The following is a 13,239-nucleotide window of genomic DNA, read 5'->3' as shown; positions in this document are numbered from 1 at the left end:
AAATAGTACCTCGCGTTAAGAACTTTGCTTCAGGATGAGAACAGAAATTGTGCTCCGGCAGCGCAGCAGCAGCAGGAGGCCCCATTAGCTAAAGTGGTGCTTCAGGTTAAGAACAGTTTCAGGTTAAGAACGGACCTCCGGAACGAATTAAGTACTTAACCCGAGGTAGCACTGTACAGGATTGCCTTCAGATGGCTCAGGTGTTAGACAACCCCATACCCTTGAACATTTATCCATTGAAAATAGGGACATCCTAAGGAAAAGAGGGGACATTTTGGGATCAAATCAGAAACTGGGATGGCTGTGTGAATGGTGACAATCTGCCGTGCTTTCCAAAAGAGGGGAGGGATTATGCTGTGTGTTGCATGCAGATCACCTCCAAGGATTGAATTGCTCTGGATAGCCTCCTTTAAAGAAGGTGGGTCATAGTGGTGTGATACATAGCACGGTACCTCAACTTCAGTAAAATATTTGCCAAAAGATGTTCACACTGCAAATTGCTTCTTTCAAAGTGATAATGGCCACTTTAAAGGAGATGATGCGCAGTGCAGTACCTCCCTCTTCACTTGGGATGAAAGAGAGGTGAGACAAAGGTCACAATATTGCAGTAAAATGGGTTTTTTCTCTCCCTAGCGAAGTGCTACTTTTCAGAGAAACAGCCAGCAAACAGCATCTTTCATTGTGAAAAACAGAAACTATCAAGATTCAGGGCTGGAACAGCCCAACATGGCTTCACACACTGATAAAGAAATATAGTTTCTATTACTGAATAAGATATGTTGCTAATTTACTTTACAGTGTGATCATAAATAATACACAGTTTTCCAACCATTAAATATATTGCGCTATTTCATGACTTAATATGTCAAGCAGGGTGAGTTGGCTTTTAAACATTTTACTAGCACATGAGAGCTGCTTTTTCTTGGTTTTGTCCTACACTGCTGCTGTACTGTTTAAAGACCAGCAAATGGTCAGTCTGTGAGCCAGAGATGGAGGAAGGGGGCGGGGGGGGGCAGGTCGCCCCGGGTGTCACCACTGAGGGGGTGACAAAATGCCAGTCGGAACTCATTGTGGGGCCTGCCCCAAACGGTCTGCCCACCACCTCCCCCTCAGCTGTAGGGCGGCTGACTGAGAGGAGGCAGGCAGACTCCTTGGAGGCCCCACGGAGCGTCCTGCCCTGGCTCACCCCGGCCCGCAGGCAGCTGGCCCCGCCCCTGGGCGCAGGGCACGCGTGCCACCCCAGGCACCCATTTGGCTTGCTCCACTGCTGCTGTGAGCACTTAGAAAACGATGTTGTGATTACTAAGACCCAGCATGGGTTTCTCAAAAACAAGTCATGCCAGACAAATTTCATTTCTTTTTTTATATATACTGTTTCAAGCTTGGGGGATCAGGGTAATGCTGTGGACATAGGGTTTCTTGTTATCAGTAAGGCTTTTGACAAATTCCTCCATGATCTTCTTGTGGAGAAGCTGGTAGAATGTGGGCTGGATGAGGTAACTGTTGTGTGGATTCGTAGCTGTTTGACTGACTTAATCCAAAGAGTGCTCACTAATGCCTCCTCATTACCCTAGAAAAAAGGGACAAGTGGAGTGTCACAGGGTTCTTTTCTGGGCCCATTGTTATTAAATGTCTTTATAAACAACTTAAATAAAGGAATTGAGGGGGAGCTCATCAAATCTGCAGATGACACCAAACTGTAAGGGATAGCTAATGCTGCAGAAGACAGAATCAGGGATCAAGATGACCTTGCCAGATTTGAGAACAAACAAAATGGGAACAAATGTAAGGTTCTATACTTAGGCATGAATAACGAGCTGTGCAAATATAAGGTGAGAGATGCCTGGATTGCGAGTAGTACATGTGAAAAGGAACTGGGGGTCTTAGTAAACCACAAGCTTAACATGAATCAACCGTGTAATATATTAGCAAAAAAAAAAAAAAAAGAAAGAAAGAAAGAAAGAAAGAAAGAAAGAGGGGGTAATGCTATTCAAGGCTGCATCAACAGAAGTATAGTGTCCTGATCAAGGGAATTGATAGTACCAATCTATTCTGCCTTGGTCATACCCCACCTGGAGTACTGTATCTAGTTCTGGGCACCACTCTCTAAGAAGGATATTGATAAGCTGGAACATGTGCAGAGGAGGGTGGCCACAGTGATCAAGAGTCTGTAAACCACGCCTTATGAGGAATGGTTGAAGGAGTTGGGTTTAGCCTGGATAAGATGAGGCTGTGAGGACATATGATACCCATCTTCAAATATCTGAAGGGCTTTTCCCTAGCCCTACGTTCCTTTTGTTATTCCTCCCTTTTCTTTAGCTTTAGATTTCTACCCTTAGTTCCTTTCCCCCACCCATACTTTTTGCCTTTTTATAACTATATTTACAAAAATATAAATTAAATATTTCTTTAAATGAAATATTTTGGAAAACCAAAATAAATTTACATTATATCCTTGTGCTTCCTTTGCAAGGACATGAATGAAAAGAGTGATTCTGAGTTGGCTCTGATGTGCAGCCATTTCTGTTTTTACAGACATTGTAGCCCTTGTAGCCTTGCTGCTACTTCTGGTTCAAATGAAAAAGTAGGGACTCCCTGGGATAGCTCAGCATGAGACTCTTAATTTCAGGATCATGGGTTCGAGCCCCACAATGGGCAGAAAGATTCCTGCATTGCAGGGGGTTGCACTAGATGACCCTTGTGGTCCCTTTCAAACTCTGCATTTCTATGAGATCAACAAAACCAGAATTTCCCAATCAATAGAAAGTACCTTCATTTCTTCCAGTTTCCCATCCCACCCTAGCTCTGTGCTGACAATGCAGCTCCAAGGGTTTTAATACAGCTATAATCGAAGTCATGCTCTTTTTAAAATGCATAGCGGTATTTGGAGTTTTCTGCTGAGCAGTGCACATTATTCTCTAACGTTCTTTTTTTGGGGTGGGGAGACTGTTGTCTTTCTCCGAGGCCCATGAGATGCTGCAGATTTCACACAGAGAGATCAGGCTTTAACTTGCATTTGCACTCTCACTTATTGCTCATCAAATCTTTGCTCATTTTCAGAAAGTGATGCCTATGCACTATTTAATTGCTTCAGGCTTCCTGTTCTAGATCCTTAATTACAATGGGTATCTTTTCTGGGAGTAATGTTGTTGGCAAAATTAAGGAGCGGTGATTATGCAAAATATCAAAAGTAGTCTACTTCTTATGGGCCTTCAGTTTCATAAGCAATTCAGATGTCTCATTTCTGTCTTCAGCCTTTGGAGTTACTCTGCTTTCCCCCCACCAAACAATCTGCTTTGGGGGGAAATATGCAGATATTCACAAGACCACATAATGGGTAGTTGCTGGTGAGCAGTGTTCTGGGAGGGCAAGGACTAAATGGCAGATTGTCCCCGCAGGTTAAGGGAATAGCTTTAACTTTCTCTCCACCTCCTCACACATTTGTTTGCTTGCTCAATTTTCAGCCCACTTTCCTGCATATTGAAGGTTACACAAAGAATAGATAGAAAATAATATAAAATTGCTTTACATAAAGCATGGAAAGTTGCTGTAAGAGCCCCAAATGTAAAATGGGATATGTTTTTTCTTTAGTATGTTTTCATCTATGTCTATTAGCTTGCAGCCATGTATGTATCACCCGTACATAAGCTAATAATAGCAGGGCTCTTCATTTAGTGAATGGTGGTACTGTGCTACAATTCAGGTAACTGGTGAATGATTCACACATGTACGTATGTAAATCTCTTGGTGTTTCATCTAGAGCTGCACAAAGGTTGCCTCCCACTTCTCCATCAGACCTTTCTTCCCAACAAAGGTGTGGGTGGGAAATGCAGAGAGTGGCGAAAAGATCAGATGACATTTGGGTTGATGGTGGCAGTACTACTTTAAAGTGCCAAGTTTAAATTACAAGGGGGCTTCTCCCATTAACACTTTTTTCTGCCTCTTTAAAGCAATGCCTTGGGCTGGCTGGATGCAGAGGAGTGGTGGGAGGCGCCAACTGAAGAACCCCCAAGGGATTGGTGGGGGGGAGATGTAGAGTGGGCAGAGGGAGAGGACTAGGGAGAGGAGCAGGGGAGTACGAAGGGGGGCGCAGGGCATGCGACCCACCCCGGGTGTCACCCTGACGGGGGGTAACAAAATGGTGGGTAGCACTCATCACCGCGGGGCCTGCAGTGTGAATGAGCCATGCTTCTCGCCGACTGCAGACTCCACACTGTCTGCCCGCTGCCTCCCCCCCCCCAGCTGTAGGGCAGCTGAGGCCCCACTGTGCGCCCATCCCTATGGGCACCGTCTGCCTCGTTTTGTCCTGTATGGGTGCCCGTGCCATCCCTATGGGTGCCGGGCGCCCTGTAGTGTGTGGCGCCCATAGGCACGGAACAGCACAGGGCGGGGCGTGCAGTGTCCATAGGGAAAGGGTGCACTGCAGCGCCCATAGGGATGGCACGGCATGAGGCATCCATAGGGACAGGGTCTGCCGCGGCACCCATAGGGACGGCATGGGGCATGCAATGTCCATAGGGATGGGGTGCGCTGTGGCACCCATAGGGATGGCACGGGATGCCATGCGCCCTGTGCCGTCCCTTTGGGCATTGTACCCCATGCCCCACGCCCCTATGGGCACCGTGCCCCACCCCTATGGGCGGTTTTCCCCGCACCTAGGCACACCACCCCAGGTGCGCGAGACCCTTCCTCCACTGCTGGAAAGAAGGTGTCAGAAGCTGAAGAGGGAACAGGGTTTAGTGAGCAGGAAGAGGCTGTGGCAGAGAGTTGTCCAGACTCGGGGGGGGGGGCAGGATACAGAGATGAGGTAGGCTGTTGAAGAATCCAGGGAGTCTCCCACTCCTGCTGCATCCAGCTCCTCCCCAAGCCCAGTATCCCATAACATGCAGATAAATGAAAAGAACTGAGCAGAGATTGGTTGTGTGCAGAAACAGTTTGCGACTCCTTGGGAAAAACCCTGGAGAGGAGGAGCCTTAGAGGGAGGTGGGAATACAGGGACCTGCAGTGTCTCATTGGGGCAAGACCTGCTGGGAAGAGTTGCTATGATCACTAGACATGCACTGTTTTGGTGTCAACTTTACTGACTCCTAACCCTCATTCCTGATAAGCACTGCAGTGGCTCGGCTCAGCCCCTGCCAGTACCACTGTTCTCGCACACTTTGGAGATTGGGTATCATTCCCAGGACATTATTTGGGAGGAGGAATAGTACTGCTGTTACCTCACCCAGCCAAATATATGCTCTCCTTTCCTAATCTTTGTGAGAGCTTCCCCTCTGAACCCTTAAATGCTGAGAAATTTGGTGGGTTGGAACATTTGGATCAGTCTTAGTTTCATCAGTGTCTCACTCATAGTAGAATGCATGAACTACCCTTTGAAAAAGAGCTGCATTTGAGGTGAGAGAAAAGCTCTGCCTGGGGTACATGATTTGAGTTTTTGGCACCCATGAGTCATCACTTGATATTGCCAGTTGAATGATGAACAAGCCGGTACAGTATTCACCTTACTCCAGATTCACCTGCTTGCCATTCTGTGTGACTTTGTTTCTATCTGCTTCTGAAATAGAGTTGTTTTAGCTACTGTGGCAATAGTGGAGTGTGCCGTAAGTTATGTTTATTGTTACAAAGTATTAACAATTAAATCACATGAGTTGCATCCAACTTAGTTTTTCCAGTTGAAAGTGCTAGACATGACTAACTTAGATACATTAATTTTAATGGCTCTGCTCTAAGTTAGTCACGTCTATCAATTTCAGTGGGTCTACTCTGAGTATGACTAGCTTTGCCTACAACCCATCTATATGGTTCCTCCCAGTTGTCACTTAGACCCTTTCCCAAAATCATGCAATAAAATCCAGCAAATAAAATTTTTGAAAGCAGGAAAAGAAAGAGGAAGGGGGAAATCAACACAAAAGAGAACCAACACTGGATTCCTTGAAGAGTACACAGATGTGTTGTTTTTAAAGGAGCACTTCTAAACAGCAGTTTAGTGTGGACTCCGTGCTGCTCATGTATGCAGCTCTTTGTGCAACAGCCACACAATGTCATCTTCATACAGTGATAATGATGGGAACATGCCCATGCAGTGCTTTTTGGTGTTGATTGGTACTCACTGGTGCAGAGTACTGTCACCTCTAACTTCCTGATCCTGTAACTTAAAATATGAACCAGACTATCTTCCTGATGACATGATTGCCTGGGTGATGGGCCATTAAGGGGAACAAAGGAAAGGGGCTCTGTGTAAGACAGTTTTAAGGATATAGCCAGTGTTTAGAGTTGAACGTTGCAATAATATGGGCCAGCAGCAAGCTGGAGAGAGAGTCAAAGCAATGTTTGACTTCTGTTTGAATACAAGGCTACGGCTATAGTAGAAACAAGACCCTTTGGTGGTATTAATGCTGTGAACCCCTCTATTGTAGGCTCAGGTTGTATTAATGTGTAAATGAAACGTATATAATAAAAACACCACAATTTCTGCTGTGCCTCATTCAAAAAGGAAACATGAACCCTGGGAAAGCACATGGTACCCCTGGAATCTCGCACCACTTGGAGATTGGGGTGGCATGGAACAATATATTTAATTAATTGCTAATACTAGCAGTGGAGTAGTGATACTATAACTTTTACAATTTCTGAACCTGAAAAGAAGTGTGATCATGATTCATGATTTGTTGTTAACAATGTACAGTGGTACCTCGGGCTAAGTACTTAATTCGTTCCAGAGGTCCGTTCTTAATTTGAAACTGTTCTTAACCTGAAGCACCACTTTAGCTAATGGGGCCTCTTGCTGAACCTGCGCCACCGGAGCACAATTTCTGTTCTCATCCTGAAGCAAAGTTCTTAACCCGAGGTACTATTTCTGGGTTAGCGGAGTCTGTAAATTGAAACATATGTAACCTGATGCGTATGTAACCCAAGGTACTGTACTTGTTAAAATCCAGTAGCATAAGATGTTTTAAACTACCTAAAATATTTGCCAATATATACCTGTTACTATATTTTCTTGTTTGTTTTAGGGAAGCAACGTGATGGAGGATCAAGACCTTTTAGAAATTGGAATACTTAATTCTGGACACAGACAAAGAATTTTACAGGCAATTCAGCTCCTTCCAAAGGTACCCTTTTGTTTTTCCTATCCCCATTCCAATGTCATAAGCAAGAGACCATTATTATTATTATTATTATTATTATTATTATTATTATTGCATCATTCTTAAGTACAAAATGTTGTCCTTCCGGGCCTCGCTATCTGCCAACATAATTTTTAGTCCTTGTCACCTGTGCAATGTCTGATTCATATCGGTGCCCTTTTTAAAATAACATTCTGTATAACTGGAGAGACAGCAGTAACATATTCAAGTAGGTTCATTGGTAGCCTTACGATCTATGAGTTATTCTAATCATCTTTTAAAGTCATCCAAGTTGGTGGGCATCACTGCTTCTTGTAAATTCCATGGTTTTCCCTCCTTGAGAAGGGAGGAAACCAATCCACATGCACATCAGGATATTAAAACAGAAAGATGACTGTTTTCAGACAACAGAGACTGTGTTCTGGCACTGGGGATGAGTGACAACAACCAGTTTATCCACAAAAGTTCTGGGTCTTGTTGCTTCTCGTTGACTATATAGTGGTTGGAGGTGGGGAAGAGAGAGAGAGATACAGCAGAAAGGCAGCCTGTAAGTCATCTTTCACAGTAGCTTCCACTTTTTCCTAGAACTCCCCCACCTCACTGTCTGTGCATATGTGTGCTCAGTACCTCTGGGGCTCAGAAATCGCCACCATCTCCACCCAACCTGCAATGCCCAGCAAAAGTTAGAATAACTTCCCGTAGTGTCAGGTGTGGGTGATTCTATCCTCCCCTGGCAGCATCAAGGATCAAGGCAGAAGCAAGAAAGTTTGTATTTATGGTTCGCGTGGTGTAAGGCAAAGAATCCAGTCCTTAACTCCATAGGGATGTTGCTCAGTCTAAGCCCCTTCCCTTCTTTCCCCAGTAACAGCCTGTGGCCCTATGGGTGGCCTCAGGAGTCAAATGTCTTTGAGCCCTTTGCTCTTGATTTCTAAGTTAGCGATGTGTACGCAGGTATGGTGGCTCTTCTGTGCTCTCCAAGGACATCTCTGCTGGCAATTCTCCCACTCTTCCTCCTTCTCCCAATACCTCATAACTTGGCAGCTCTGTCTCCCTCTTCTCTTGAAACTATTGGAGGAGGGGTGGATCCACCCCCTCCCCCTCCCCCGAGGGAAGCAAAGGAGAAGAAGGGAGTGGTTCCCAGCCTTCCCCTTCAGTCGAGTCCCTGACACTCAGGCAACTCAAAGCAGCCAGGCAGTGCTCCAATACATTAATGATTTTTGAGATCCTTTCCAAGGAGACCTGCAATTCTTTCAAGAAACTTTCACTCTATCTATGTTTATTTGTTTTAAAAGTTTGTAAGATGCTCTGGACAATGCAAACATACTAGAAGCTTGAGGCATATATACTTCTAATAAAACTACATACACATCATGTTGGTTAAAGTTGCTCTGCCTTTGATACTTACGGCTGGATGCAAATATGGAATCCATTCTGTTAATAATTTCCCCAAATATGAGAAAAAAATAATTATAATCTCTCAATGTGGAGTTATGACACATTGCAGACCCAAGCCCAGCGGGCCAGAGGTTACTGCGTGGAGGGGTTTTGAAGTGTAGAAGCAGCAAAAAATGGTGTGACACCAGCTTGGGATTGAAATGGCCACAACTTTATTGATTACAGATGTAGGTCGGTTTTGGCATAGGCATTGGGTATGCATCCTGAATCAGCCAACCCAACTGCTGGCTGATAACTCCATCAGGGTCAATCCTGTGGTTAAGGATCCCCTATGATGTAGATCTGTAAGATGATCCTGCCAATATGTCATCTGGGGTGTTCTATGGCCTGTTGGCCCATGTCTGGGCTTTCAGTCAGAACCCAACCACTGGACCCCGTTACTGAGGTTCCCTGAATTTTGATCCTGGATCTGTGGGTTGGGCACCTACCTACCCCATAGATTTAGACTAAGGATCCAACCAAGTGCCTTTTTCTGCCACATGAGTTGGCCCCTCCATGCCAGCTTGTTGCCCAACCATTCACATCTGCAACCAGTCCCATAGGCTCCAGTAGATGTTCATCAGCCTGGCCTCATTGCCTGTAGGTGATAGGTACAAGCCATTTCATTGATACAAGTCCATTTTGTCATACGTGATAGCAGGATGCCAAACAATGCACTCATCTAACCAGGATACCAAGCAGGACATTGTGCTGTTCACCTTCTTCCATGCAAGATTGATAGCAACAGTTCTGATGCTCCGTGCCTCTGCCACCACTCCAAGTACTTGTACCCAAAAATAGACAAGCTTGGGTGCGCCATATGAAGGCCTTGAGATCTGCAGCTGTTGCCCAGATGAGGTCTATGTATTTCTTCTTCTTGACCAGATCATTTTCAATAAGCTGAATAATGAGGGCATCAGGCAGCTCCAGTGCTGTCACCCATGCTGTCAACCATGGCATTAGATCATCCCAGGGCATGCCCATTTGGCTCATCCAGGTGTTATGTGCTCTGTCTTCTAAACCAAGGTGCTGGCCCCATGAAGTTGATAAAACATGTGCCTGAGCTCAGTGCACTATACTGTGACTATAGATCTATGCCTGTTTGTGGCTTGTATCTGCAAGAAATCATCAACAAGAGGCAGTGAGGCCATGGATCCCAGTGCACACATAGTGCCTATAAGCAAATGATTGGCAATGGCCCAGGGCTTTAATGTGAGCCAGGGAAAGGCCCCAGCAGAAAGCCATGGCGGCTGCACCTACGGTATACAAAAGGAATGTGCAGAAAATACTCTGGAGTCCAACCCACACTCAAGGATGGCTTTTCTAAGGAGTGCTGTGAACTGGCATCTGGATAAGTGAACACTATCTGTGTGCAATTGCAGTGGGATGCCTACGTCAGGCCTCACCTTCAGGAATTTCCTTGTGTGAATCACTGGGCTGAAGTTGGGACATGTCACCATCTAAAGAGAGGTCGCCTTACTGCGCGTACAGTTACCTAACTGCGCTGCTGCACCACACAATGGTAAAAATAAGAATAAAAAGAAATGCAAAAACTGCCAATGAGAAAAGGGTGGTATTGTTGTAACACATGATATATTATGCATATCATTTTCACATGATGCACGTTTGAGATGCACATGCACAAAATCCTTAGATACTTCAAAATCTTGAAATAATGGAGAACATTTCCACCAAACACATAATACTGAATTCATAACTAGGCGAGCTAAGTATGATTTTTTAATTATCACCCATCGTTAGTTCCAAGACATATTGAACTGCATTGGAAATCTGAAACACAGTTGTGCAAAACCCAGTTGCTTTGAGCAGAATTTGACATTTAAAAGTTATAATATTATATAATGAAGCAGCGAGGCCATCAATGCAGTTGAAAAAGTATTTGGTTTTGGTGTCAAGAATCCTTCCTTTTCTATAGAGGTAGCAGGCAAGAGCATTCTGCTTAAGAAACAAGCAGCCATGGAGTCACCAAAAGGCCTAAAGGAAGAAGCCATCAGCCTGGGAATCAAGTGACAGTAGTGGAGGTCATGAAGCTAAGATGTGCTTATGAAAAAGAAGTGCTGAATATAAAATTATGAGCTAAAGAGCGGGGAGGATGACAGCTTGAAAGGCAAGGAAGGAGGCTAAGAATTGTCAGGAAGCTGATAATTTTGGGGGGCAAGGTGCAGAGACACATTGTGAAAAGGCACCAAGCGAAAGTGTCAGTGAATCACGGCCCCAAGCCAGTTATGACCACCTCTTCCTTCTTCACCCCACACAGACATCATAAAACACCTGGCACACCAGAAAAGCAGCTATGTCCTAACTTTTAAAAGGATCATTCTGTGATTTCTGGATCTTTTATGAGCATTCAGTTGACTTCTGGTCTCAGATTTGTGAGTGTATAAATGAACTGCATAGAATGCGGAGGGTTTTGACAAAATCAGAAACTATGAAAAGAACAAGACTTAGATGAGGAAGATGATTAGTTTAACCATTAGCACAACTGATTTTTTTTAATGTTATCAAAAAAGTATGACGTGGCTTTTGCTATTTGGACCATATTTCAAATTACTGGATGGATGAATCAAAAGCTAGAATTCAAGAAGCAATCCTTTCCACTATTGAGCCGATAAAATGTAATTATTTGCCAGAGTGTTGCAAGAGGATGATACAATATAAGGAAAAGTACATTCAGCACCAAAGAAATCCCTGTAGGCATCTCAAGCTTGAAAATTAGTGCTCCAGTAGAGTCCTGAGGAACAGGAGGGCAGGGATATCAGTAACCTCAGAGCTGTAAACCTTCAAAGCGTCTTCCTGAGTTCCAGCAGGAGCAACATACTGAAGGATGTGTGAAAGAGACTCAAAAATCTGTTTTAGGAGGAAGCCTTTGCCTTGTTATATAAATGCAGGTCCAGATTTGTATGCAAAAGGGAACCGTGTAATAAGAGCTCCTTTCCAAGAGGGTATGGGGCCAACTGGGAATTGCAATGCCAGTTAGTGGTTATCGGAAAAGTACTGACTTGCACTTCTCAACCTAACTGCTAAACCTCCTGACATCAAGAAGTTTTGCAAATAATAAAGGAGAAACTTCCACTGAACTTCCACTGGCTGCTGGTAGGGAAAAATATTAAAGCACTTCGTCAAATCTTTTATACCTGTCAGAAAGCAAGGAGGTCTATGCATGGTAGAAGTACCTTTCCAGAGGATGTCCATTGATATTGTGGAACCATCGCCTTGATCCATTCACAATGGGTGTGGTGGCGGCATGTATGTACTGTATGTAGGATGCTTCTGAAATCATTGCCTGCTGAATTTCTCCTTGGTTTTTCAGGTTCTGAATTACCAGAATATTTTTCCAACTAATGTTGGAATCTTTAGCCATTCTGCAGTTTTGTTTTGTTTTGTTTTGTTTTGTTTTGTTTTGTTTCTGGCTTTTGGGCACCATCTGAAAGCACTTTGCCAAATAACTTAAAAGCTGAGTAAACCAAAAAGAAATAAAGGGCAGATGCCTAACACTTGTCTTCTCAGAAACCTTACAGGTACCCTGCCTCAGACTCCAGCCACAAACAGCCACCATGAACCTCAGTCCCACTGCTGGAAGGACAAGATACCCCACCTAGGTAAGCAAAGTCACCAGGGAACCATACTTTCCAGTATGGCATCTGAAATTACTCTATCCTTCACTTCTAAGCCACCCAAGAAATGTCAATGGCCACAGAATGTTTCCCATTCCTCCACTGTAATATGTGGACACTGCTTAACAATTCTCCCCTACTTAGCAGGGTCTACAAGTTTTTCTTTCCCTAACCATGGAACACAGAGTAGAGATGCTCTGTACAAAAAGGAGAGTTTTGATGGCTATAAACCCCCCAAATGCAGGCAAATATCTACCACAGACAGACTGATGAACGCAATAAGGAGCAGAGATACCTACGGGGGTGAACTTTAGGTACCCCAGTACCTTAATTGCAACTACTGGCAAATGCCCATTAGTCATTTTTCCTTGTGTGACCTGTTTTCCAAGGTTTAGTTACCCTTCCAACAGTTTGACTCCCCCCCCCCCCCCAAGGCACACTCCTCCAGTGTCTCCCAAAGCAGACAAATGCTGAGTTGCTGTCAGAATGGACTACAGCAATGCTCTCTGTGAGTCTGCCTCTTAAAGATAATGTGTAAATTTCAGCTGGTTCAAGATGCAGTGGCCAGCCAATTACTCAAACATCTGAGCATATTTCTCTGGTCTTTCATAACAGGGATTGTTTCCAGGCTCAGTTTATATTGTTGATTTCAGCCTTTAAAGCCCTAAATGGTTTGTGGCCAAGCCACCTCAGTGCCTATCTTCTCCCATAAACTAGATCAGATTGGCATCTGAGTTCTGTTCACGATCCCACCCTTATATGAGATCAGATGGGCAGAGCCTTTTTGTGGTGGCACAAAAATTGTGGAATACCATCATTGTGAAGTCCCATTGGTACTTTTCTCCTTTAGCATTCAGAAACATTTTGAAGATCTCTCCCCTCATTCAAAAAACCAAACAAACTCAACTCCTCATGCTTTTGGTTTGTCAGTTTCTGTTATCATGCTGTGCTTGGCTTTTATTATGTTGTTTTGGATTTGGTTTTCTCTGTTGATGTTTCCAGTTGCTTTGTTTTCAGTTCTTTTCTTTTAGGGCAAGCCCTCA

At 44.2% G+C, this 13,239-nt stretch overlaps 1 protein-coding gene across 15 annotated transcripts in view; it reads left to right on the top strand.

The window, feature by feature from the left end:
• Positions 1 to 13,239, top strand: part of ANKS1B (ankyrin repeat and sterile alpha motif domain containing 1B) — a 330,160-nt gene that overhangs the window by 175,382 nt on the left and 141,539 nt on the right. For all 15 annotated transcript variants that reach the window (XM_077934851.1, XM_077934853.1, XM_077934844.1 and 12 more), the window contains one exon: positions 7,014 to 7,112. In XM_077934851.1, coding sequence (XP_077790977.1) covers positions 7,014 to 7,112 — 99 coding nt within the window. The remainder of the gene's footprint in view (positions 1 to 7,013; positions 7,113 to 13,239) is intronic.

Source organism: Podarcis muralis, chromosome 10 (assembly GCF_964188315.1).
Source record: "Podarcis muralis chromosome 10, rPodMur119.hap1.1, whole genome shotgun sequence".
In the NCBI taxonomy this organism is placed as follows: domain Eukaryota; kingdom Metazoa; phylum Chordata; class Lepidosauria; order Squamata; family Lacertidae; genus Podarcis; species Podarcis muralis.
Note: the sequence above shows the minus strand (reverse complement) of the source record. Positions and strands in the feature narration are given on the sequence as shown.